At 30.3% G+C, this 23,380-nt stretch overlaps 11 protein-coding genes across 11 annotated transcripts; 4 read left to right on the top strand and 7 right to left on the bottom strand.

The window, feature by feature from the left end:
* Positions 1-270: 270 nt before the first annotated feature.
* On the top strand, positions 271-1,942 carry BX663DRAFT_427730 (BRO1-like domain-containing protein; the record flags this gene model as incomplete). The annotated part of the gene is made up of 2 exons (XM_051522637.1): positions 271-1,249; positions 1,323-1,942. The coding sequence occupies 2 exons, from the start codon at positions 271-273 to the stop codon at positions 1,940-1,942; spliced, it is 1,599 nt and encodes a 532-aa protein (XP_051386660.1).
* A 227-nt stretch (positions 1,943-2,169) lies between these two features.
* On the bottom strand, positions 2,170-3,377 carry BX663DRAFT_427990 (uncharacterized protein; the record flags this gene model as incomplete). The annotated part of the gene is made up of 5 exons (XM_051522651.1): positions 2,170-2,208; positions 2,274-2,347; positions 2,402-2,557; positions 2,611-2,892; positions 2,951-3,377. The coding sequence occupies 5 exons, from the start codon at positions 3,375-3,377 to the stop codon at positions 2,170-2,172; spliced, it is 978 nt and encodes a 325-aa protein (XP_051386659.1).
* Positions 3,378-5,784: 2,407 nt separating this feature from the next.
* Positions 5,785-6,915, bottom strand: BX663DRAFT_534764 (uncharacterized protein; the record flags this gene model as incomplete). Its single annotated transcript, XM_051530582.1, has 2 exons — positions 5,785-6,253; positions 6,860-6,915. The coding sequence occupies 2 exons, from the start codon at positions 6,913-6,915 to the stop codon at positions 5,785-5,787; spliced, it is 525 nt and encodes a 174-aa protein (XP_051386658.1).
* A 2,344-nt stretch (positions 6,916-9,259) lies between these two features.
* BX663DRAFT_540390 (Sas10 C-terminal domain-containing protein) lies at positions 9,260-11,295 on the bottom strand. Its single transcript, XM_051530747.1, has 3 exons — positions 10,739-11,295; positions 9,939-10,659; positions 9,260-9,869 (listed from the first exon to the last, which is right to left on the bottom strand). The coding sequence occupies exons 1-3, from the start codon at positions 11,263-11,265 to the stop codon at positions 9,348-9,350; spliced, it is 1,770 nt and encodes a 589-aa protein (XP_051386657.1). The 5' UTR covers positions 11,266-11,295; the 3' UTR covers positions 9,260-9,347.
* Positions 11,296-11,550: 255 nt separating this feature from the next.
* On the top strand, positions 11,551-12,948 carry BX663DRAFT_497283 (Pre-mRNA-splicing factor of RES complex-domain-containing protein). The gene is made up of 3 exons (XM_051525893.1): positions 11,551-12,314; positions 12,395-12,473; positions 12,551-12,948. The coding sequence occupies exons 1-3, from the start codon at positions 11,638-11,640 to the stop codon at positions 12,758-12,760; spliced, it is 966 nt and encodes a 321-aa protein (XP_051386656.1). The 5' UTR covers positions 11,551-11,637; the 3' UTR covers positions 12,761-12,948.
* Positions 12,949-13,401: 453 nt separating this feature from the next.
* Positions 13,402-17,554, top strand: BX663DRAFT_558295 (AEX-3 domain-containing protein). The gene is made up of 13 exons (XM_051531804.1): positions 13,402-13,509; positions 13,591-14,149; positions 14,256-14,401; positions 14,464-14,532; positions 14,649-15,085; positions 15,149-15,278; positions 15,343-15,402; positions 15,472-15,693; positions 15,801-16,352; positions 16,423-16,726; positions 16,792-17,045; positions 17,111-17,278; positions 17,349-17,554. Exons 2-13 carry the CDS (start codon positions 13,699-13,701, stop codon positions 17,460-17,462), a joined length of 2,907 nt encoding a protein of 968 aa, XP_051386655.1. The 5' UTR covers positions 13,402-13,509; positions 13,591-13,698; the 3' UTR covers positions 17,463-17,554.
* A 1-nt stretch (position 17,555) lies between these two features.
* On the bottom strand, positions 17,556-18,214 carry BX663DRAFT_497278 (uncharacterized protein). The gene is made up of 3 exons (XM_051525892.1): positions 18,153-18,214; positions 17,785-18,044; positions 17,556-17,713 (listed from the first exon to the last, which is right to left on the bottom strand). The coding sequence occupies exons 1-3, from the start codon at positions 18,164-18,166 to the stop codon at positions 17,640-17,642; spliced, it is 348 nt and encodes a 115-aa protein (XP_051386654.1). The 5' UTR covers positions 18,167-18,214; the 3' UTR covers positions 17,556-17,639.
* A 103-nt stretch (positions 18,215-18,317) lies between these two features.
* BX663DRAFT_497277 (uncharacterized protein) lies at positions 18,318-18,923 on the bottom strand. Its single transcript, XM_051525891.1, has 3 exons — positions 18,700-18,923; positions 18,515-18,633; positions 18,318-18,421 (listed from the first exon to the last, which is right to left on the bottom strand). Exons 1-3 carry the CDS (start codon positions 18,824-18,826, stop codon positions 18,335-18,337), a joined length of 333 nt encoding a protein of 110 aa, XP_051386653.1. The 5' UTR covers positions 18,827-18,923; the 3' UTR covers positions 18,318-18,334.
* BX663DRAFT_497275 (WD40-repeat-containing domain protein) lies at positions 18,864-20,800 on the bottom strand. Its single transcript, XM_051525890.1, has 6 exons — positions 20,596-20,800; positions 20,411-20,517; positions 20,113-20,332; positions 19,586-20,049; positions 19,351-19,517; positions 18,864-19,254 (listed from the first exon to the last, which is right to left on the bottom strand). The coding sequence occupies exons 1-6, from the start codon at positions 20,690-20,692 to the stop codon at positions 18,978-18,980; spliced, it is 1,332 nt and encodes a 443-aa protein (XP_051386652.1). The 5' UTR covers positions 20,693-20,800; the 3' UTR covers positions 18,864-18,977.
* Positions 20,801-21,098: 298 nt separating this feature from the next.
* BX663DRAFT_548824 (uncharacterized protein) lies at positions 21,099-22,058 on the top strand (the record flags this gene model as incomplete). The annotated part of the gene is made up of 2 exons (XM_051531103.1): positions 21,099-21,580; positions 21,662-22,058. 2 exons carry the CDS (start codon positions 21,099-21,101, stop codon positions 22,056-22,058), a joined length of 879 nt encoding a protein of 292 aa, XP_051386651.1.
* Positions 21,818-23,264, bottom strand: BX663DRAFT_201382 (uncharacterized protein). The gene is made up of 5 exons (XM_051521742.1): positions 23,161-23,264; positions 22,700-23,097; positions 22,405-22,596; positions 22,271-22,333; positions 21,818-22,211 (listed from the first exon to the last, which is right to left on the bottom strand). Exons 1-5 carry the CDS (start codon positions 23,214-23,216, stop codon positions 22,027-22,029), a joined length of 894 nt encoding a protein of 297 aa, XP_051386650.1. The 5' UTR covers positions 23,217-23,264; the 3' UTR covers positions 21,818-22,026.
* Positions 23,265-23,380: the final 116 nt, after the last annotated feature.

The following is a 23,380-nucleotide window of genomic DNA, read 5'->3' as shown; positions in this document are numbered from 1 at the left end:
AATTAAATAATTTATAGTATGTCATCGAAACATGAATTATGAAAAGGCATGTATTCTATATTCAATAGGTGCAGTTTATAGTCAGCTAGGCAATTTCGAAAATAAAACAACAACTGAAGGAGTGAAAAAAGCGTGTAATTATTTTCAAGTAAATTCTAGCATTAGACCCCCCCCTTTTTTTTTTGATTATATGTATTAATTCCCTTTTTTTTTTTTTGACAGTATGCAGCAGGCTGTTTCCAATTACTACTTGATAAAGTCATTCCCGATATGCGTATGACCCCACCATTAGATATGTCTACATATGCTTTACAAACACTTATTTATCTCATGCTTGCACAAGCACAAGAATGTGTCTGGCAAAAAGCCGCCATGGATCAACTCAGAGATGGCACGATTGCACGATTGGCACTTCAAATTGCCGATTTTTACGACCTAGCCTATATGCAATCAGCAAACGCTGCTATTCAAACCGTCTTTCCCTCTACATGGATTATACACATGCAAATCAAACAATTACATTTTACAGCTGCAGCTCAGTTCCGAAAGTCTTGCGAATGCATCTCGCAGGATCGATATGGTGAAGAAATTGCGAGACTTCAGTTAGCTGCAGGCTTTGTTCGACAGGCCTTTGATCTTACAAGACAAGAAAAATCAAAAGGTGATGCAATGGTAGCAGTTCTAAATGACTTGCGATCTTTACAGCAGATTATTGCAAGTAATTTAGCCAGGGCAGAAAAGGATAATGATGTTATTTATTTAGAGACGATACCGGCACCAACTACATTACCAACGATATTAAAAACGCAGATGGTAAAAGCAACGGCGCCACGAGAGATTATAGACCCGGTGTCTTTAATGAATGAAGGATCTACGATGATTGGTCTAGCCTTATTTCAAAAGTTAGTACCATTTGCAGTACATCAAGCTGCAAGTGTTTATGTAGATCGTAAGGAACGTTTGATTAAAGAGGATATTATAGGAAAGTTAGAGGAGTTAAAAGCAGTTTATGATAGCTCGATAGAGTCATTAGGTATAAACCAGATATTAGCGATGAATGGATTACCAGTGGCAATTCTGAAGGGAGCGGAGGAAGTGAGGATTGATGGCGGTTCGCAGTCCCTATATGATATGTGGGAAGAGGTACAAAAGGCATCTACGAAAAATGCAGAAATACTTGAGGAAGTATTCAATGCACTAGATGAAGAACATGAATTAGATGAATCTCTAAGATCAAAGTATAGCAATGGTAAATGAATAAAGTAAAAGTATGTTAATTGTAAATGTCATTTATATATATATATATATATATATATATATAGTATGGAAGCGACCAGAATCACATCAGTTAACACAACAGCTTGTGGCGCAAGGTAAAAGACATCAACAGACGCTTTTGGCAGCACAAAAAGCAGATCTTATTGTTAGAGGCAAACTTGATACATGGGCTACTATAATTGATGTTTTAGCTCTTCCTAAAGAGGAACTCGAAAACTCAATCCCTTTCGATGATGATAGTCCCTTGGCTTTAATAAAGTCGCTAGTAGATAATATGAATAATCATATTAAGGCACGTGAGCATTTAATACAAACGGTAAAGAAAGTATCTAATGGTGACGATATTTCACCTACGCTCTTGAGAAAAGCCGCTCAACTTACTTCCAACTCATCACTTGTCAAAATTGAAGCAGCTCAGTTTGAAGATCTTTTTGCAGAGGAACTCAAAAAATATGATGAGTTTATTAAGAAAGTAGATGAAGAAGAAGAACGACAAAGTAAGATATTGAGACAACTAAATGAAGTTTGTAATCAACCGCATGTGAGTGGGAAGCGAGAAAAGGCATTACAGAATTTGAATCAAGCATATTTGAAATATAAAGAAATCAAGACAAATTTATCAGAAGGATTGAAGGTAGTGTATAGAGAAAAAAAAAGACTTTAGAATGACTGTTAACAAAGAATGATTAGTTTTATTATGAGCATGCAAAAGGTTTGAAACAATACTATGATACATGTAAAGACTACTGTTATAGACGAAAAAATGAATCTGAACAACTTGTTAAGTAAGTTAATACGAGTATTTTATCTATGTTGTATTGCATGCATGTTAACCTTCCAAAAGAAAGTTACATTTAGGAATGGAAAATTTATCAATTTAATAAATAGATATTAGTTATTTTGCCATTTCTCCCATGCTTCATAGTATGCCTATAAAACAAATAAGGTTAAAAAAAAAAGGAACAATGACTATAGATGTAAATAAATATTTTTACCTTGTATTCATCTGTAGTCATATTTCTCTGATCTTCCTCTTGGACTTCATTTAATGGAATCATTTTACCATTAACTATATAAAGTTTAATAAATTATTTCAAATATATGAATATTTTTTTTTATGTACCTGAAACTAGAGGAATATCTTCATCTTCTTCAAATTCTTCTTGCTGATCATTATTTGTTTCATCATACATTTCCATAGTTTCATATCCTTCATTGTCATCTTCTTCATCTTCTAAAGCAGATTGTGCATTCAAGTTCTCATAATATTTAGCGTAGTCTACCAATATAGAAACTTAGAAACATTTATGATGTTATGCATATTTAACTTACAGTCTTCAGTATCTGCATCAATTTCAGTTGGACCAATTTCCTCAAAAGTATCTTCTTCTTCTTGATTTTCATTCACGTCGGTAAGTCCTTCTTTTATATTCACCAAACTGGTACCAGAGATTGTTGATTTTTGATGCCAGATAGGTAGTGCATTTTGTTGTCTTTTTTGTTCTGCTTCCTCCATTTTTTGTCTTCTAGCAGCTTCATTATCCATTTGTAAATCAACAATAATATCACCTTGGCCAGCGCCTGTATCTTGTGCAATTGCCAATTCATATTCATCTATACCACAAAGCGTAAGTATTTACATGTATATTTTCAAAAAAAGTTTTTTTTTTACCATTCTTATTTCCAGTAGATCTACCACTAGGTCCGGGTCTATAAATGTAACTCGAAGGAATAACAATCGAATCTGTTTGTTTTAAAAGGGAAATAATCGGCTGCGATTGTTCTCTTAATCTCGTCAACACTTTTTGACTCCCTTTTACATTTTCAGCATTGTCATTTTCTTCCAACACATGTTCACACATATCACAATGAAATAGTTGATCGGTCATATCGACCAAGGACAAAACATCCAAAGGAGAAAAAGATTTTTCACAATTAGGACACACATATCCCTTATTTTCTGATTCTGTTCTCAAATTATCACGAACTATCGTTTGCATCTTGTACATCTTCCATTTGACAACGTCAACAAATTCTTTATAATCAATATAATAATAAGTTTTTGGGACCAAACGTTGATCTTGTTTTCTAGGCTCCATGCGTGTTGTCCTAATCAAGCGATTATGTCAATTACTCGGGGAAAAAAAAAAAGAAAAAAAAAAAAATGCAACCATGCTTTACATGCGAACAAGTCGATCTTCTTTTAATTTACCACAAATACGATGTATGTCTCGTGGTGTCATCTTTAAAGTTAAAACTAAATCTTCTTCACGAACACTATCCATAATATTACATTAATTATTATTTTTTTTTTAAAAAAAATAAGAATGAAGCTTTTTTTTTTACCCATTACTGTTAGGTGGTGCATTATTTAAAGCATCTAAAATGGCGATATATTTAGGATCGTAAAAAGCTCTAGCTATTCTAAAAACAAGCGCTTTAAGAACCTCCATTAAGAAAAAAAAAAAAAAAAAAGTAAGAAGTTATTTGTGAGTTCTTTTCAACTCTGCAAATTTTATAGTCAACTCCGTTTTTTTTTTTTTTTTTTTTTTTTTTTTTTTTTTTTTGAAGTTGAATCAATTAATTACATAATTGACGGTAAGTGTCAGTATTTATAATGAAAGAGTTAGATTACATATAAAAAAGACATATACAAAATTTACTTTTTTAAACTATAAAGTCTTATCATTATCCTCCTTCTAATTACATGAAAAAAACAACAACTATGATGTATTCTAAACAATGAGAAACCTTTATAAACAAAATATTTTTTATGTGTTCATGATACTAGGCTCATATATACCCTCAACAGCCTTTAACTAAGGTCAAGGATTCAGACCTTACATTTTAAATGCAAAAGAAGCTATGATTAATATCATTTAGCCAACAAATAAAATATTACTATTATTTGTATTCATAATAGGCAGCAAATCCTTACACGTATATACTTGAAGCCTTAACCTATAATTGTAATTACAAAAGCCACAGTTTAAAGTATATATATGAATTCAAACTTGTATTTAAAAGTATTAATTCCCAAGTATTGCAAATAGAGGTAATTTAGTTGAAGATAATCTTTATAACAGGCCTTATTTTATTGAAGATGCACTCAAGTAAATTTACTAAGCCTCAATAACTGTTTTCCCTGTAAGACCCCTCTTGTAAATAATTATTAAAACAACACCCATTCTAATTTACATAATTAGTATTTCAATAGCCATAAAGAAAATGAAATTTATGAGCGTTAAAAGGCTTATCGTTTGATTCTTGTGTATAAAAGAGCTCATTCAATGAAAGAGATAAATATCTTTATTCCGAATAATAGCAAGCACGGAAGAATAAGAAACTATACCTATTTTACTACTAAGAAGAAGGATGGTTTCAAAAGGAAACAATCGTTTAATACTCTTTTGATAGTTCTATGTATCTAATCAAAGATATAATTTTAGTTCTATATTATGTAGGAAAAAAAAAAAAAAGGAGAGGTTATAATTCAAACTAATATTCATACTATGATATTTTTAGTAAAAAAAAAAAAAAAAATACAATAATCTGCAGCAGGAAAAAGCCATGATTTCTGCTTTATATAATAAAAAGGGAGATACAATATTGTAGACAAGTGTGATAACTGCATTTACATGTATATTTTGAATAAATATCATGCATATAAGCCTTTAGTAATAATTTATTTATATATAGATTATATCTATTATTCTGTATATATTAAAAAAAACAATTGTAATTAAAGATGCTGAATGCATGTGTAGAAAATAAAAAAAAAAAAAGTACAAAAAAGGAGTTTCTAGAGATTGTTCTAGCAGATACTAAAGTATTAAAAGAACATAGAAGGGGGACAACGAAAAAAAAAAGATGATAGGAGGAGAAGGAGGTTATGAGTATATTAGATAGCGAGCAATGTATAGTATTATATGAATATGAATAAACTAAAAAAATAAAATAAAATAAACTTTTTATAAAGTTAGAGTGTGCATTATGCAGTAAATACATTTAAAGCTTAGAAGATGAAATACTTTTAATCATGTATTACTGGCTCTAAACCGTAATATAGTGGAGTCAATAATATAATTTTTACACTCAAATAAATAACCTTTTCAAAGTAAAAATAGGGTCACAGGGGAGGGAAACGTTCTTTTGTGTGCAATTGTTTATTAAATTAAAAAGGTGGAGAAGGGGAAGAACAAATCTAATTATATACTAAATAAAAAAAAAAGGGGGAAAGAACATAAGCTCTTGAATAGATTAGATATATATATACATATATACATATATATATAAATATATAAAGAGATTTTAATAATAATAAAAATATGGCTACTTTTACATAAACAAAATATAAAGCATATAAAATCCATATGTAATGCAATATTTAAGAGAGAGAAAACATGTTTGAGCAATAGAGTGCATATAACAAATAGTTATCTTTTTTTTTTTGGGAGGAGAAAATAAAGAGAAAGTCATACATATAGATGTACATAGAATCAGTTCTTAAATCGATGAATATGGACTATTAGGGAAAGTTGGTGAAGAAGGTGTATGAGGGAAAATAGAAACAGAAAATCTTGTTAAAGGGGGTAATGAATAATTATTATTATCACTATTAAATGAATGTCTATGTTGTAACGGAGATGTAGGTGGTGAAATTGGGGGCAAATAAAACGAACTATGATCGTTCATAGTTTGTTTTCCACGGAAACGAAGAGATTGACGTTTATTTTGAAACCAAATTTGAACTGTACGAGGACTCATACCTAATTGCTTTCCTAGTTGTGCACGAACTTCTGTTGAAGGGAAATAGGTTTGGCTAAATATTTGGTTTAATACAAGCAACTGATTAGGCGAAGCGCGTTTTCTTTTTGCTTTTATTGTTTGATTATTGATTGTAGTGGGTGTAATATTATTTGCATCATTAGATAATAAGCTTGAAATCTTGAGTACTGATGAACGAGCTCGTTTTCTATCCGAATATATTGATAAATTATCGTTATTGCCTATCGAGAAAAGGCTGGATATGGATGGTAAACTGATTGTAGTAGAAGATTGCATGGTAAAAGAGAAACAAAAGAGTTATATTTTATAAGAAATAAAATTTATATATATTGTGTGTGTGTGTGTGTGTTTAATCCCTCCTTTTATTCAATATGTCAAATTAGCAAATAACATTAATAAAAGAGAACAAAACAGTTTGAGGAGGAAGAGGAAAAAAAAACAATAAGGGGATGAATGAATGGTAAACAAAGAGATTATATACGATTATTGTCTTTTACATATATGCAGCGAAGATCTTTATCTATTTGATGTTTATGTATTTTATTGACAAATATTACTGACTTCTCCTTCTCCCATATGTAATTAACTACATATATTTAAAATTTATATAACACTCCTTTTCTTTGCTTCTCCAAAAAAAAAAAAAAAAACTGCGGCCCCTTGTATTTAACAGTTTTGAATTAGGAGCATAGAGAATTAAGATATGTACAAATATAATTCAATCTATCAGTTTCTCCTTTTGTTGAAGATATCATTTAGTAGTAAGCAGATATAATTCATATGCATATTGTACATTTTAATCTCATAGTTATTCATCATTTCTACTACTGACGATACTAATTGCCCCATTTTGTTTTCTAAAACCAAAATTTAACTTTTCAGAATTAAAGTATGTATGTCTCTAAATCGAAATGGAGAAGGTACCTGAGAATCCAAAAAAAAGAAAAAAAAAATAGCTTAGAATACCTGTTTAAGACCTCAAAATTATAAAGCTTAACTCAAGATATAAATGAATTTAAAAGATTGTCGCATCATAAAATACACTTATTGGTAATGCGCCTCCTTGTTATTGAAAAGATAAATAAATAAATAAACAAGAGGGTTATATAGTAGTTCATTTCGTATGTTTTTTTTTATTTCAATAAATATGGAATATTTTATTTCTGTACCCTTTTTTTTTCCTTTTTTTTTTTTACCAACGAGTATTATGAAGCATAAGCCTTTTGTTACTCCCTGAATACTATATTTATATAACAAAGTTTTAGATTTAAGCATACATAAATTAATATATGCTTTTATTTAGCAAGTCTAGATACATAGAGAGTATTAGCTAATATAACAATTTTGTTCTGATCTAACTAACCTTTAAAATTTTAATTTTATCAGTATGTTCATTGAGCAAATCATTTGACAAATCGGTCTATTTTTTTTTTTTTTTTTTTTTTTTTTTTTTTTTTTTCAAGTTAACATATGAATTTTATTTTTTATTTTTTTGCAGATAAAGAAATGTATGATAAGATACTTTATTAAATAATGTTTTATTAATGCTTAAACATGTTATTAAAATTGTTGTGGAGGTTATAGTAATCGAAATTTATCTCTGTAGAATAAACATTTAAAGAAAAGTATAAGACGCATACTTTTGTATTCTGAGTTTTGAGAATGATGAAATATATCTCCTAGAAACGTCAGCAAATCAAGATACTCTTGTTATCGCTATGTTGGTGCTATTTTTTTTTTTTATTACTTTGTCTCTTTTCAACTTTATATATAAAATTTACAATGCTAGTACTAGCAATAAAAGTGTGAGTGTGATGTCTTCATAATATATTAAAACCAATTTTATTGATTACCAGTAAATAACTCTATTACATGCTTATACTATTTTATTTTATTTCATTTGCAATCTCTCAAGTTTAACTTAACAAAGCTATCATTGTTAAGAAGCTTCAATGTGGCCAAAATCAATATTGTTATAAAAAGTTCTTATTAGCGATTGAGGGAAGAATATGAATAGTGAAACAATATTATGTATATCAGTAAACTAGAAAATACATCTAATACTATAATGAAGATACAAATTCTTTAAATTAGAACAGTTATTATTCAATATCGATAATGACCGAGTTCAATTAGGTATAGTTTTTAGTTTAGATATTTAGAAGCTAATTCAATATATCTACTATTATACCCAGACTTTCAAAGGAAAAGATAATGATAAAGTGCTAATTTATTATACATACATATAAGTATACATACACACATATATATACATATATATATATAAGGCCATATAATTTATTGCTAATTGATAATAGAGTGTTTAAAGTCTCATCAACGATTGGATAAGAATTGCTTTCATATATATCAAAATCAAAAATAGAGTAATTTGAGGTATCCAAAAGAATAGCCTGTAGACATTGCATATCCTTTTATACTTTAATATATGGTAAAGGCTGATAGCAAACAGGTTAAATATAATTTGTGAGATATGGCTAAAATAACTGTTTTACTTTCTTCATACCAACTGTAGATATGTTCTATACATGTATATTGTATCAATAAGAGATACTATCCTTCTTTTTTTTTTTTCTTTTCTTTCTTTTCTTCATGCTAACATCTTGTTTATTTTTGAGTTAAAAGAGATCCCTTTGAATTCTATTATGAAATCTTAGCTATTAGAATAAATACTAAAAGATTAAATAAGTTTTTATTATTTAGGCTCTATTCTTAAATGGCCCAAACTTAATTGAAATATTATCTATGCAGGTCATAAAGATAGTTAATTCTTTTAGTACATGCTTTAAATTATTATTTGTATATATTTTGAACTTCAACTAAAGATATAAGAACCTACTAATTACTGAAAAATATCAATGGAATAAACTGTTAAAGACTCTAATTGGAAAAAGAAAAAGAACATACACTCCTTACTTTTATCAGACATATTAAACTAGTAATTAAATCTTATATCCTTAATGAAAATGATAAGTCTAAATTATGTATTCAATACGGGAACGTCTATATCATTAAATTCGACCCTTTCTTTGAACATTGTCTATATTTCTTAGCATTTTGAACACTATCTATGGATGAATAGTTCAACCTACTATCCTAGCCACATACATACATGCATAATATTTTGTTTAACGCAATGCATGCATTACATCATTCATATTAGCACAGACATTCATTTACTCCCTAATATCTATATTTTTTTATTTATTTATTTATTTTTATAATAATATGTATATATACACTACATTTTATAAAATCTAAAATTAAGTTGATAATTTGACAGATTTGACAACATTTGTCTTAACACCACTCATTTCACCAGCATAACCAGAAGTTTGAGGCTTGACAACAGCTCTTGTAGATGAAAGTTTCTTCATCTTTTGTGCGTACTTGTTTCTATGTTTCACACGAGCATTTCTGTTCTCCTTCTTACGACGAGGTGTTAGACCCTTATTCTTAAGGATCTTATATGTTGCCAAACGTTTTTCACCTTCTTCCACATCCACATCACGACTTTCAACCGGCGCTCTTTCTGCTTCATAGGCTTCCTTTTTAGCTTGTTTCTGTGCTTTTTTAGTATTAGCTATTGTTGAGTAATAGTCATCATCAGAGTCCATGGCATTAGCCTCAGAGGCTATCTTCATATCTTCTTCATCCCAGTCTGCATCATCTAAATCAGCTGATGTATCTTGAGGTTGTGCGACTCCCTTACGTTCTTGTTTAACACGATCTCTATATGGTATATCAACATCACCTTGATATTTGTTAACATTCTTAGCTTGTTTCTAAAGAAGAAGAAAAAAGAAACAGGAGGCTTAAGCATATAGCTACTCTATAATAAACTTTTAACTTACAGCATCGATTTTAGCAATGTAATCTCGGAGTGATTTCTTCTTGGCAATCTTATCTTCCATATCCAATTCATCTAGTGCATCTAATTCGCCGAAATCATCTGTCATCATCACACTTCTCTTACGTTTTTTATTAGACAACTTCTTTAAGCTCTTGAACTCTTCTTCAATCTCTCTAATTTCTTTCAAAATATCTTCTTCTTTTTCAGATTCTTCTTCTTCATCTTCCGAAATAATATCCTGTATTTCTTTAACTGTCTTCTTTGACTTGGGGCTTCTCTTTATTCCCTTGGTATCTGATTTGACTAACTCTGCTTCAGGTTCATCTAATTTATCTAAAAATGATTGTACATCCAGACATTCTTCTTCTAGAGTTGCAATCTTTTCAATTGTCTGTCGTAATTGAAACAATGCTTGAATGATAGGATGTTCACGTATATCGGTTGTCTCTGCTGTAGAAGATGCTTTCAATGCCAAATAAAACGAAATATTTGTCAAGTAATTCATCAAAGTCTCATATTTAAATAATAAAAATTGACCTTCCTTTTCTTCACGCTTTTTATGACCTTGTAATTTTTCAACAATAGGTTTCAATTGACTTACAACGCTTGTCTTTTCTTTAAATTCATCAAGTAAATCTAATAATTCCGGTGATTCATTTTGAATGATTTTTAATTGTTCTGCAACGGGAAGATTCTTTCGACGCTTTTCAATCTTTAATTTACTGTTTTTTTTTAAGAAAGTAAAAAAAAAAAAGATTAATATAAATAATTATAGTTATGTGTTATATCATGGCGATTTACTCGAATGAAATATCTTCTAATTCTTTATTCACATCCTCTACAAGTTTCTTGTCAGCTTCCAAATCTTGATTTTCGCCTGTTCCCCATCCTGATAAGCCATCATCCATAAAATCAGCTTCATCCATGTTATCCAAATGTTCCTTTTGAATACGTAAAGCTTCTTCTTCTTCTTCTCGCATTTCATCAAGATCTTCAACGTCATCACCATCATAGTAGACGTCCTTGGAAGTACCCCAAGCCTCTAATCTTTCTTCTTCATCTTCTTGCTTTTTTTCAACAATCTCATCATCGGATAATTCATCAGAATCGATACCTTCCAAGCCATAGACTTCACGATCACTCTCTTCTTCATCCTCCAATGGTTGATCATTTAATAAAACTTTCTCTCTTTCCTCATAGAATTCATCTTCAGAGTCATGTTCAACATCATCCCAGGTACGAATTGCTTTAATTTTGCTGCCTTCTCGGTCATACTCATCAGCTGTCTTTTTGGCTTGTCGGAATACGGGTGTCTTTTTCTTTCCCATGATAACTACAGATATTGGTTAAGAAAAAAAAAAAAAGAAACTAGAGATAGTATTGAGTTTTTTTTTTTTTTTTTTTTTTTTTTTTTTTTTTGAAATTGAACTTCAATTCGTAGTAATGCGTGGCTTTTTCTCAACCATGAAATACAGTCACAGACATTATTATATAGAGTATAAAAATAGGGGGGGGGAACCAGTTATCATTTTTTTGGGGGGAGGAGGAGGAGAGGAGAGAGAAATAAAAGGAGGCGGCATTTTTTTTTTTTTCTACATCTACATTTTTTTAAGTTGCTGGACAATTCACAAAACTCGTTTTTTTTTTTTTCATATTTATACATTTATGAAAAAGTTAAATAACTGAAAAAAAAAATAATAATGGATCAATTAAATCACGAAGAAGTTTTGAAAAGAAAATACTTGGCCCGTAATCCAGGTGATGCAGCTACAAAAGCTTATATTGCTTCGAAATATTTAGACACTTCTGAAAAACCTAAAAAGAAAAAGAAAAAGTCTAAAAAAGCATCTTATCAAGGCATTGGGATAATTGATGATGAAGAGGACATTTCATGGAAATCTCAACCTCAAGAGCCAGAACCAGACGATGATGACGATTATAAGGTTGTAGAGAAAGATGTAAAGACAGAGATTGTAAATAATTGGGAGATTATTCGTGAGGGTAGTGAGGAGACGGAGGATGAGAGACCTGTGGTGGTTGAGGAAAAAACTGAAAGATCCATACCTCGCATGTCAAATGGCCAACGGGCTGGTATATTAACAAAAGAAGAAATCAAACGAGAAGCAGAGAGAGCGCGATTGGCAGAACAAAGAGCGTTAGAAGCCTTAAAAGAGTCTGAGGCAAAAACTGTGTATCGTGATACATCAGGTCGTAAAGTAGATATCAAAAGAAAGCGAGCAGAGGAGTTAAAAGCAAGGCAGGAAAAGATTGAAAGGGAAGCGAGAAAGATGGAATGGGGAAAAGGTTTAGTACAACGAAAGGAAGCAGAAGAAGAAAAAAGACGACTTGAAGAAGAAAAATATAAACCTTTAGCAAGGTAAAAAAAAAAAAAAGCTATTAAATATGAAAAGAAAAAATAATCCTAAGAAAACGAGAAAAAAAAAATATTTTATTCAGATATGCTGATGATGAGGATTTAAATAATGAATTAAAAGAAAAAATAAGATGGAATGATCCAGCAGCAGGTTTTTTAACAGTAAGCAGATAAATATAAGAATTTTTTTTTATTTAATAGTTGCCTGTATTTAACAAATATTACACTTTAATAAATAGAATGAATCAGGTAAAAAATCTGAAGGTAAAAAGCTAGTAAAGCCTACATATAAAGGACCATGGAAGCCAAATCGCTTCATGATTCCTCCAGGATATCGTTGGGATGGCGTGGATAGATCAACTGGATTTGAAGATCATTTCTTGCTACAACAAAATCAAGCAAAGTCCAGAGCTGTGGAGGCTTATTCTTGGTCAACTGAAGACATGTAAAAGGAAACAAAAATATTATTTCCATTACATAATATTCAATGTATTTTTACATAATTATTTTAAAATGAAGAATATATAACATTTATTCATATTTGACTGTACATACAATACTACTATATGGTATTCTTATAAAACATATAAACTAGCATTCGTAACATATATTCTATATGTGCATTTGAGAAACAAAGGTATTATGATTAGAGTCATTACTATTTATAAATACATTTTATACGAGTAATTAAAGGCGGTAAATTAAGTAATAATAATACTAATAAAAAGAAGGTTAAAATAGTGTATATTCATATATAATCAATAGAATAAAGTATAAAGGATATATTCGTTAAAACTTGATCCAATCAAGTAAGTTTGACCTGTATATAAAAGCAAGATCAGTGAAAAAAAAAAAAAAAAGTTCTATTAAAAGAAACGTTGATTTCTATAATAAAATGCTGTAAACAATTTTTTTTTTTTCATAATTCACTATTTTACTTTTGCCTATACCTTCTATCATAACATATCTTTTAGTTACCTTTTATTCTTCATCTAACTAGAACAATTCAGCATCAATTTTACAAGCTACGCGTCTATTGATCTTTTTTTTTTTTTTTTTTTTTATTCATATTATGCTTAATTGTATCATCATAAATTAATGCTGAAAAAGTAATAATGTTTTTTTTTTAAACTCATTAACGAGAATACGTAAAATTAATTGGACAAACGTTCAAAAAAAAAGCTACACAAATATAAAGGTGAATTTTTATTGGATACATAAAAATGAAAACATGGTTAATAATGGCATTTTTTTTTTTTTTTTTTTTTTTTGCTGAAAGTATCATTTTTTTTTAAATTCTCCACTATGAATTATCCTTTTTAGTCTATCCTATTTTACTATTATTATTTCATATTTTAAGACATTTTATATAGAAAGATAATAAATTATGTCTACTAGTAGTCCTGCATCCCGAGTAGCAGACTATTTCTTTGTAGCAGGACTTCATGATAATCACCTTATACCAACCTTTGAGTCTGCAAAACAAAATAAAATAGACGACGCCACCTATTATCAACAACAAGAACAAGCTGTTCTTTCACAATCCCCTCCACAATTTGATGCGACTGATATTGAGCAAATTCGTTGTCGTCATCGTAGTTATACCATTGCCCAAGACCATTTTCAAAAAGACGATTCCTTATTGGGCGTTCTTAATCATGTTCAATCAGTCATTGACCATTTTGATAAAGAACGAGATATAGCTCGGGATAATGTGATTTCAGTGCACGATCCGGCAAAAAGAAGGCATCGGGCAAGTGTTTATTCATTAGAAACAAGGCATTCATCATTACAGGACAAGACAAGGAAATGGAGGAGTCCATCTGATCCAAAGATTCGTAATAATAAACGTGTTGTTGTGAAAAAAAAACCCTCAATAATTAATGAATATATATATACATATATATATCCTTTTTCTTTTCTTTTTTTTTTTTTTTTGAGTAGTAGAAAAGCATCGTTCATTAAGTTTTAATTTAGAAGAAAAAGTGATTCCAAATATTTTTGAATTGAAATATACGCCAACTGTACTTTTAAGGTATCCAAAATCAAATTATTCGTCCAATGAGCCTTTTCCTGCTTATGCAGCTATGGTAATACAAGTAATAAGAGTCATTATAGTCATAATTAAACTAAAGCCTATTTTACAATATAGTTTTGCTTTCCAAAAGATATAAAGCTACATTATGGAGAAACACCACCCGCTGAACAATATCATTCATTTGTATGTTAAATCCTTTTATAAATTATAGAATGCAATAATAGACTTACATCATTTCTTCTCCCTCTCCTTTATATATGTATACATATATATATATATATATATATTTTGTAATCAAGGCAATAACAGATGAGAATGGGGCGACTGTCTATGGTACATGCCTTGTATTTTACGAACCATTAACAGACAAGCTAAAGAAGTCAGTAAATGGAGCGATTCAATCCTGGGTTAAAATAAATATGCCATCTAGTAGTATCGAATATGCTCAACATTTACAGCAAAAGATTCAAGCTGAACAAGCGCAGCTTACTCAATTATCAATAGAAGAAGATATTAAAAAGTGTCAGGAAAACATTCAACTTTATAAAGAGTTATTGGAACCAGTCAAGATGGCAGTCTGTACAGCAGATCAAGTTTGGGTGCCAAAGAGTATTGGATTATTAGGGAAAATGCCATGGACGAATTTATATAGTGACTGGATGAAGATTTTATTAGATAATATTGTAGGTGTAGGTGGACATCGTAATAATATAAGGCCAACGATTGATATTGAAAGGTAGGAAATGATAAGCAGAAAGACTTGATCCTCTATGTTGACTCAATTTTTGTTTGCTTATAGTACAGTGATGAACTTGATTGATGAAGTCCCTTTACCGCCACCAGGAAGATTTGAAATTGGCTTAACCATTAATCATAAACCTCTATTCTTTTCAAGGCCACCTATCAATCAAGTCCCTATATTAAAAAATGTAGGTATTCATGTTTTTATTTTATTTTATTTTTTCTTATTCATTTTTTTTTATTTTCTTCTAGTTTTCATTATTTCCATTATTTCGTGCTCTATCACCTCATTTAATACTCGTTATACTTGAAGTAAAAGTCTATTATTCTATTCATTCTAATCGTTTACTAACCCTTTTTCTTTTTTTTTTTAAAAAAAAGACATTATTAGCAGAAGGAAAAGTTGTATTTTTATCAAAATATGCAGGCATACTCTCTTATGCTTGTGAATCATTTCGTTATTTACTTTTTCCATTTTATTGGCAATTTGTTTTTATTCCTGTATTGCCTGAACGATTATTAACCTGTTTACAAGCCCCTGTGCCTTATATCATTGGATTCAAAGGAACCATGGATGAAATAGAAGAACATGCGCCAGATGATGTAAGATTAATTTATATAAATACATATATGTATATACATGTATACATAAAATAGACATAGATGGTAACCTAAATTCATGCTTTTTTTATATATACATATACATGTAGGCATGCATTGTTAATTTAGATAGTAATACAATGCATTCAAGTCAACGTGCTACGCCTATTCCTGATCGTCAACGACGTAAACTTCAATTGGCTTTAGAACAATATGCACCACTTCATACAAAACACAAGGTTCCCTATGGACTCCCACTCTCAGTTCAGTTTGCATATCCAAAAGGAAAAATGATACTTCATTGTAATCGATCCAAGACAACAGATGCCTTTATTAGTCCTGCATCACGTGTCTCATTAGCATTATCAGATATAACTACTTGGTCTTCTCTAAATGGTCGTCGCTCAAATGAATCAACATCTACAACGACGACGACAACGACGACGACGACGACGACGACGACGAACACAACGACTACGGATATGGCATTGCATTTTACAAGCCCACCCATGAGTCCTATTCGTCCAACTTCCAACCTATCATCCGCTCCAAAACGTATCTCAATGCCTACAACAAATAAGAATGGATATACTAATACGATTTACAATTCAAAGAGAATCTCTGAGCCACCACCGCCTAAAAGAGGCTACGATGAAAGAGAGGTAAATTTTAAATTCTATATAAAATACATGTCCTATGGATTCTCAGACTTTATGATTCATCTCATTTTAGAATGGAAGAAATCGATTTAGTACGTTAACATCAAAGCCAAGAGCTGTCTTTCATCAACAACCAGGCTCTACAATAGAGGGTACCATGTCATCTCCACGTATCTCCATTTCTACATCCATGACTGAATTTGACCCAAGCTATCATAATCAAATGCCTCGACGTACACAGCATATTGAAGGTCATATTATGGCAGAAATCTTTACTTCAGAACTTCAACGATTTCATGGATATCGATGCATTTGTGGCAAGCAAGTGACAGAAGAAACAGAAGGATATCAAACCGGCATGTTTATGTGCTGTCAAGGTAATATATATATATATATTGTATGCATATGTGTATATGTATATGTGTATTTATTATCTCTATAGAATGCCATTTAGTAACGCATGATACATGTACAGAACAAATCCTACATCCTTGTTTACCTGCTTGCTTTGATGAAAATAGAGTACATGAAGCATTTTTAAGAATGTTTGCTTCATTATTATATAATTATAGAACAGGCTTTGTAGATCGTTTAGAGTCAGGAGCATCTTCTATTACTGCCAACGATAATGAAAAGTCAACTCAATTATGCTTTTCCAAGGATCGATTTATTAAACATTCAGACAAAGATACCAGGGTATGTAATTATTATTATTTGTAAAAAAAGAAAAGAAAAAAATAACATTCTATATGTAAAAATAGGCGTTCTTATCAGGACTAAGTAATTCACAAATGTTTACACAATTCATTACAGATCGCTTACTCAAGTCTAGTCAAGAACCAGAAATACTCATGTTTGATGAATATATTAAATTAAAACTGAATAGATCGAAATTAAAGTTAGTGAAAGAAGATACACCCTTTTTAAATGTAAGTATAAATGAACATTGGGAAAAAAAAAAGAAAAGAAAAACATAAACTTAGTTGATTGTCTAATTAGGATCCTTCCTATAAAGTCTCACAAATTATTTGGGCTACACCTCCACCTGAAACTTCTGTTATAGGACAGGGAGACTGCAAACGCTTCCCAACCAATTTAAACTTCTTTAAATAACAATCCTAAATCATTATTTTTTTTTGTCTTTTTTTGTCTTTTTACCTTTACAACATTTGAGCTGCAATTGTAATCAAAAAAACATACATTTGAATTGAATGATTTGCGTATTTATTATTAACAAACTGAGAAAATAAAAGAAAAAAAAAGAAGTATATAAAGGCGTATACATATAATTTAACGTCTTCCTCTACCACGTCCACCACGTCCACTACGCATTCCTCTTCCACGACCACGACCAGCACCATCATCTAAAATATAGACCATGAATTAACTTTTGTTCCGTTTATAAATGTTTGACTTTTTTTTTTTTTTTTTTTACCATCACGCTTCTTCTTTTTAGGAGTATCATCAATCAAAAGTGTATCTAATGGTAAACTATCGGGTAAAATGACACAACGAATAGTATTACCACGAACAGATAAAGAATCCAAACTGACAGGATCTCTATTTTTAAGAGTCATTTTGACTGTTTTTAAATGGGTGTTCATACTCATGTCAACGCCTGTAATAGTACCGTGAACTACTGTGCCGTTTTTTAATTCAACAGAAACTGTTTCATTGTTTAATTTCATTAAGAATCTATCATTGTTGAAAGAAAAGCAAAAGAATGACATTAAAACAAGTTTATTATAAACAATAATAAATAGTTGGAGTCATTATGTTATAAATGAATTTATATTAATTTACCTAACCAACTTCATTTTATTTATTTATTTATTTATATTGAAAATAATAAGAAAAAAAAAAAAGAAGAAAAACCAATGTTATGTATTCGCGTAATTTAATTTTTAATAAATTATTTTAAGCCACCACCATTCAATCATACAAAGCATAAATTTTAAATTTGTACAGTTTCTTTTTTTTTTTTTTTATTGTTGTAATTCCCAAACTTCTTCTGAATTTCTTCCTTTTCTTTTCATTTCTTCTTTCTCTGCTCGACGTTGCTTAATCATCATCTATTAACAAATAGATACATTTAATATTTATTCAAACTTGATCCACCTATATATTTATAAATGTATATATATATATATATATATTTTTTTTACATGTGCTTTCTCGGATGATTTTGTTTTTGTCTTGCAACAAAACTTAAAATCTTCCCATTTCCCTGAACAATCCTTTTTTGTACCATATCTATAATAATGAATAGCTTGTGCACCCAATGCTGTAAAAGAGGAAAAGGGATATCAATTGATGAAACAACAACAACAACAACAAAAGGAGTACATACTATAACATTGAAATACAGCATCAAATGCTTGTGAAAGACTACAGGTCTCATAATCTTGTTTCGTTTCTTTATCTATCTCTGCAAAAAATGCTTTGGTGTCTTCATCTTCATGTGTTGAGCCTGTCATTTTTTTTTCCTTTATTATTTTCTTTTCCCCCCCAGATAAAAGACAACGAAACAAAGAGGGGGTTCCAAAAAAAAATATAAATATACAAATATATACATGTATTTATTCCTTATTTATTATAAACAATTTGAATCCCAGCAGCAGATATACTTTAGGAGTTGGTTAGAGGAGAGATATCATAAAATAGACAACCATTTGTTGAATTTCCTTCCCAACCTCTATTCCCAGAAGTAGTGATCATATATTTACAGGTTGGATCAATAGATATGTGAGAGATAGTACCTCCATGATGACCGGGTAAGATGCTAAATGGAATGACAGAAGATAATTTCTTGTTATTCGCTGTAAATCCCGGTTCACTATCAGGTCTAATAGTAAAATTAGATTCTATTGTTGTATTCCATAAACGTATATTATCATTTGAAGCACTTTAAAGAGTAGAGTAGAGTAGAGTAGAGTAGAGTAGAGTATAAGTTTTGTTTTGTTAGTTGAATGAATAAAAATAAATAAAAAATAACCCTTACCAGATGATGTGTTTGCCATTTGCCATACTTTTTACAAAGGAGACAGGCCCTGAATTAGCTGGCATACGAAATGATTGAATCCATTTTTGTTCTCTAAAATCATATTCATCTACTGTGCCATTTCTTCTTCCAACGTATATCTTTTTACCATCTACACTCCAACATGCCTATAGAATGAAACAGTTATTTTATTTATTCAATTCCATGTCTCTTTTTTTTTTCTTCTTCTTCTTACAGATAAACACCATGGTGGTGTACGTTCTGGTAGAGGTAATCGTTTGAAATTAGATTCTCTTCTATCCCATAATAAACATTGACCATCCATACTCGTTGTTAATAAGCCATGTTCATCATTAGGATGACATGAAGCGGATGAAATTTGTGAATTATGACCTGAATAGGAACGTACGAGATGACCTGTATGTAGATCCCATTCAAGCACAGACGTATCCCATGATCCACTGATAGCTGATTGTTCATTGGGCATAATTTCTAATACTGATACAGGTCCTTTATGTTTTCGAAGGACATGATGCACTTTACCTTCTTCGTGTCTTACTGTACTTAAATTAATAGCTCCATTTTCACAACCTGATAAAGCCCATAATGCCTCTGACTGAACTGCTAAACTAAAGACAGGAGAAAGTTTTATATCGAATGGTTTTATTGGAGGTAAAGATGATTCATTTGAATTTGTTTCTTAATTACATAGAATAGAGTCAGTATCTAAAATGAATACATTTGATATATATATATATATACCTGGAACTTCTTCATTTTCCCACCAAGAGCTCAAGACACCTGCATAGACAACTGAATCCACAAAATAGTGACGTTGTGCTTGTGTAAGTGAAGTTTTACCATTCATAGAACTAAAAAAGTCCCATTTACGAATATAGCCATCTTCTGAACCCGTGAATACCCAACGATAACAATGTGTTGTAGCTAGACTTGAGATAGGGGTAGGATGAACAGCTGCAACCTAAAAAAAGAAAAGAAAAGAAAAAAAAAATTTAGAATAATTGAATGTGATCAAGTTGAGTAGTCAATGATCAATTACTATTGGCACACAGTCATAGGATGAGCAAGTCAACATTTGGGGATCAGGTTGAAGTCTTGTGTTATTTTCCGCAAGTGGTGCCGTTGTTTGTATAGGTGATGGTAGGTCTATAAGGAGGAATTATTCAAGTCTGAAAAAAAAAAAAAAAAAAAAAAAAAAATCGCAAGACTAGATGCGTAATATACCTTCTGTATCTAACGTATCACCTCCATCGTCTGTTATTGTTTCTATTTGTGAAGTTGTATCATCGTTTAATTCAAGATCTTCTTCATCTGTTGACATGTTTTTTTTTATTAATTGAATTATAATAAAAAAAAAAATTGTGTAAGTATTAAAAAAAAAAACGCGGAATAATTTTATGCGTGTTGTAGGATGAAACAGTCAAGTTTGTTTGGATAAAAAGCCAATTTTAAGGGGAAAATGATCAAAATAGATACACTTGACCATTATCCCCTCCTCCCCCCATTTTTCTCCTTTTTTTTTTTTTTTTTTTTTTAGTTTCTCTCCCTTTCTTTCTTTTTGTTATTTCAAGTTTCAACTATTTCTATTTCTTTTTTTTCCTCTCCTTTTATTTATTTATTTATTTATTTATTTATTTCTTAAACAACAACATTCTTTTTTTTTTTTTTTTTTTTTTTTTTTTTTTTTTTTTTAATACATATAAAATACATTCTTTTACTTATTTTAAATGACAATCGTTTTAGGTACCTTTGGATATTCATCTCAACCTTTTTGTATCTACACTTTTCCACAACTTCACTTTTGTTTAGAAGAAATAGTAGCTGTCTTTTGTAATGATAATCAAAGTCTTTTTAAACAAAAATCAAAATATCTTTTAGAACTTTATAAACAATATCCTACGGAATTTATTAAACATCAAAAGGAAGGTCGTATTTTGGTGACAAGTCAAGTATGCTTAGAGATTGCAAGACTCTTAGGTCTTTATTGTTTAGCAGAGCTATGTAAATTAACTTTGGATGAAATTGTACATGGTCAACTAGCTGAGCCTTTGTTAGATACAATTGAATGTCGTGGTTGGGAAGTATCCTATAAAGAACAAATACTAAAGGATGAAGATTCAAGTATTTATGAATCCTGTAAAGGAAATGAGTGGATATTTGTAAATGAGAATGATGATAGATTAAACATGAGTTCATCCCCTTCTTTAGTGTATGTTAACTCTTCTTTGGATCAATAACAATGACTTTCATTTTTTTTATTTACTCTGTATATACATATTTATTATTATAGAACATTGAATCATGTTAAACATATCAGTAAACAACCTTCATTCAAAAATCCTACAATCGCTTTACTCTATCAATGGTTATCAACTGATTTATTATTATGTGGTGACTTATCTGTAGCTCGACAACAACAAGCCATTATTGAAACTCGTCAACGGCGTATATCATTCACACACAAAAAATTACCTACTCATACTACTACTACTAAACGAAAATATTATCAAATGACGTCGACAAAGATTGCAGGCAATAAAAGTCAACATGATAGAATAATAAAAAGTCATGATGAAAGTAGTAGAAATCTGCATTTATTAGCTACTCAAGCAACTCAACTTATACATAAAAAACCAAGATTACCGTCATTAAAGACTATGTTATCTGGTTTAAATCATCATTATTAATAAAGAGGTTAACCCATTTATAACCAGCTGGAATCATCTTCAATCTATATATAAATGAGTATATATATATATATATATATACATAATAATTTACTCTTGTATTATATAAAATACTTACCACTTCAGTATCTCCATATCGATCTGTTTCTGTAACTAAATAATACACGTCAATTGCCATCATTTATCATCTCCTAAATAATAATAATAATTACCTATTGTGTCATCATGAAACCATCCATCTTTTGTTTCCGTAGTAATTGTGTCACCATATCCGTCTTTAATAAATTAAAATTAAAAAATAACTCAGTTTTAAAAAAAAATAACTAAATATAGTAAAAATAATTACCTGTTTGAATCACAGTTTGCTTATCATCACCAAACCAACCGTTATCTTCATTAATGATAGTGGTAGAAGGAGCAGGTCCACCACCATAACCATATTCGGGTACACCACCATAACCATATTCAGGAGGAGGAGGAGGAGGTTCATTATATCTTTCTTCATTGTATCTTTCTTCATTATACATTTCTTCTTCCACTATTATATGTTATTATCAAAAAAAAAAGTCAATATATACATCTATTTTTTCTTAATAGGAGAGGGGACGGATAATAAGAGTCCCCGAAAAAAAGTACTCAACTGTAACGATTATCTCGTTCTTCTTGTTCTAAACGAGCTATACGCTCATTTTCACGTTCTTCATGATGAACAACATCCTTAATAGCTAAACCTGCTAAACCAGCAGCAGCAAGGCCAGCAGCTACCTTCATACCATTAGAGAAAAATCCACCATGTGAATGATGTTGATGATGGCCTTTCTCTTTCTCTTGAGGAGGAGTAGGAGTAGGATAAGGTTGTTGTTGCTCTACAACAGAGGGTGCATTCGCATAGGAAGGATATCCCTCGGGACGTGGAGGAGGAGTAGGATAACTTGCTTGAGCTGAATAATAACTATCACGTTCTGCTGGTGGTTGTGCTTGGTAATTTTGACGTGGATCTGTCCATGTCGTTGTACGTGTGTTATGATCAATAAAATAACTAATCCATTTTTCAATATCTTTCATTAATACGCGCCCATTATCGAATTTTATATACACTTACTATTGTCCGTTAGGGGCTTGGCGGCGTTCCCATCCAGGTGGTAAAGTTTCTGACATATTAATTTGATTACTTTTATTAATAATAGAAGAAAAGAAAAAAAAAAAGATATTCCTGGTTTTTTTTTTTTTTTTTTTCATTTATATAAAAATAACGAATTAATAAGCTGAAATTCAAGTAAATGAGACACGTTTACATAATCTTGGCAAAAATGGCTCTTTTT

This window comes from Cokeromyces recurvatus (assembly GCF_025118155.1).
Source record: "Cokeromyces recurvatus strain NRRL 2243 chromosome Unknown BX663scaffold_3, whole genome shotgun sequence".
Classification (NCBI taxonomy): domain Eukaryota; kingdom Fungi; phylum Mucoromycota; class Mucoromycetes; order Mucorales; family Mucoraceae; genus Cokeromyces; species Cokeromyces recurvatus.
Note: the sequence above shows the minus strand (reverse complement) of the source record. Positions and strands in the feature narration are given on the sequence as shown.

Coding starts and splice junctions, on each gene's coding strand:
- BX663DRAFT_540390 (XM_051530747.1), bottom strand. CDS start 11,265: ATGGGAAAGAAAAAGACACCCGTATTCCGACAAGCCAAAAAGACAGCT. Junction 10,660..10,738: donor TTAGAAGATATTTCATTCGA/GTAAATCGCCAT, acceptor AAAAAAAAACAG/TAAATTAAAGATTGAAAAGC. Junction 9,870..9,938: donor ACATTGCTAAAATCGATGCT/GTAAGTTAAAAG, acceptor CTTCTTCTTTAG/AAACAAGCTAAGAATGTTAA.
- BX663DRAFT_497283 (XM_051525893.1), top strand. CDS start 11,638: ATGGATCAATTAAATCACGAAGAAGTTTTGAAAAGAAAATACTTGGCC. Junction 12,315..12,394: donor AAATATAAACCTTTAGCAAG/GTAAAAAAAAAA, acceptor TATTTTATTCAG/ATATGCTGATGATGAGGATT. Junction 12,474..12,550: donor CAGCAGCAGGTTTTTTAACA/GTAAGCAGATAA, acceptor TTTAATAAATAG/AATGAATCAGGTAAAAAATC.
- BX663DRAFT_558295 (XM_051531804.1), top strand. CDS start 13,699: ATGTCTACTAGTAGTCCTGCATCCCGAGTAGCAGACTATTTCTTTGTA. Junction 14,533..14,648: donor CTGAACAATATCATTCATTT/GTATGTTAAATC, acceptor TTTGTAATCAAG/GCAATAACAGATGAGAATGG. Junction 17,279..17,348: donor AAGATACACCCTTTTTAAAT/GTAAGTATAAAT, acceptor TTGTCTAATTAG/GATCCTTCCTATAAAGTCTC.
- BX663DRAFT_497278 (XM_051525892.1), bottom strand. Junction 17,714..17,784: donor TAAAAAGAAGAAGCGTGATG/GTAAAAAAAAAA, acceptor TCTATATTTTAG/ATGATGGTGCTGGTCGTGGT.
- BX663DRAFT_497277 (XM_051525891.1), bottom strand. CDS start 18,826: ATGACAGGCTCAACACATGAAGATGAAGACACCAAAGCATTTTTTGCA. Junction 18,634..18,699: donor TGCTGTATTTCAATGTTATA/GTATGTACTCCT, acceptor CCTCTTTTACAG/CATTGGGTGCACAAGCTATT. Junction 18,422..18,514: donor AATCATCCGAGAAAGCACAT/GTAAAAAAAATA, acceptor ATTTGTTAATAG/ATGATGATTAAGCAACGTCG.
- BX663DRAFT_497275 (XM_051525890.1), bottom strand. CDS start 20,692: ATGTCAACAGATGAAGAAGATCTTGAATTAAACGATGATACAACTTCA. Junction 20,333..20,410: donor CCTATGACTGTGTGCCAATA/GTAATTGATCAT, acceptor TTCTTTTTTTAG/GTTGCAGCTGTTCATCCTAC. Junction 20,050..20,112: donor GGAAAATGAAGAAGTTCCAG/GTATATATATAT, acceptor TATGTAATTAAG/AAACAAATTCAAATGAATCA.
- BX663DRAFT_201382 (XM_051521742.1), bottom strand. CDS start 23,216: ATGTCAGAAACTTTACCACCTGGATGGGAACGCCGCCAAGCCCCTAAC. Junction 22,597..22,699: donor AGAACGAGATAATCGTTACA/GTTGAGTACTTT, acceptor AACATATAATAG/TGGAAGAAGAAATGTATAAT. Junction 22,212..22,270: donor GTTTCATGATGACACAATAG/GTAATTATTATT, acceptor TGTATTATTTAG/TTACAGAAACAGATCGATAT.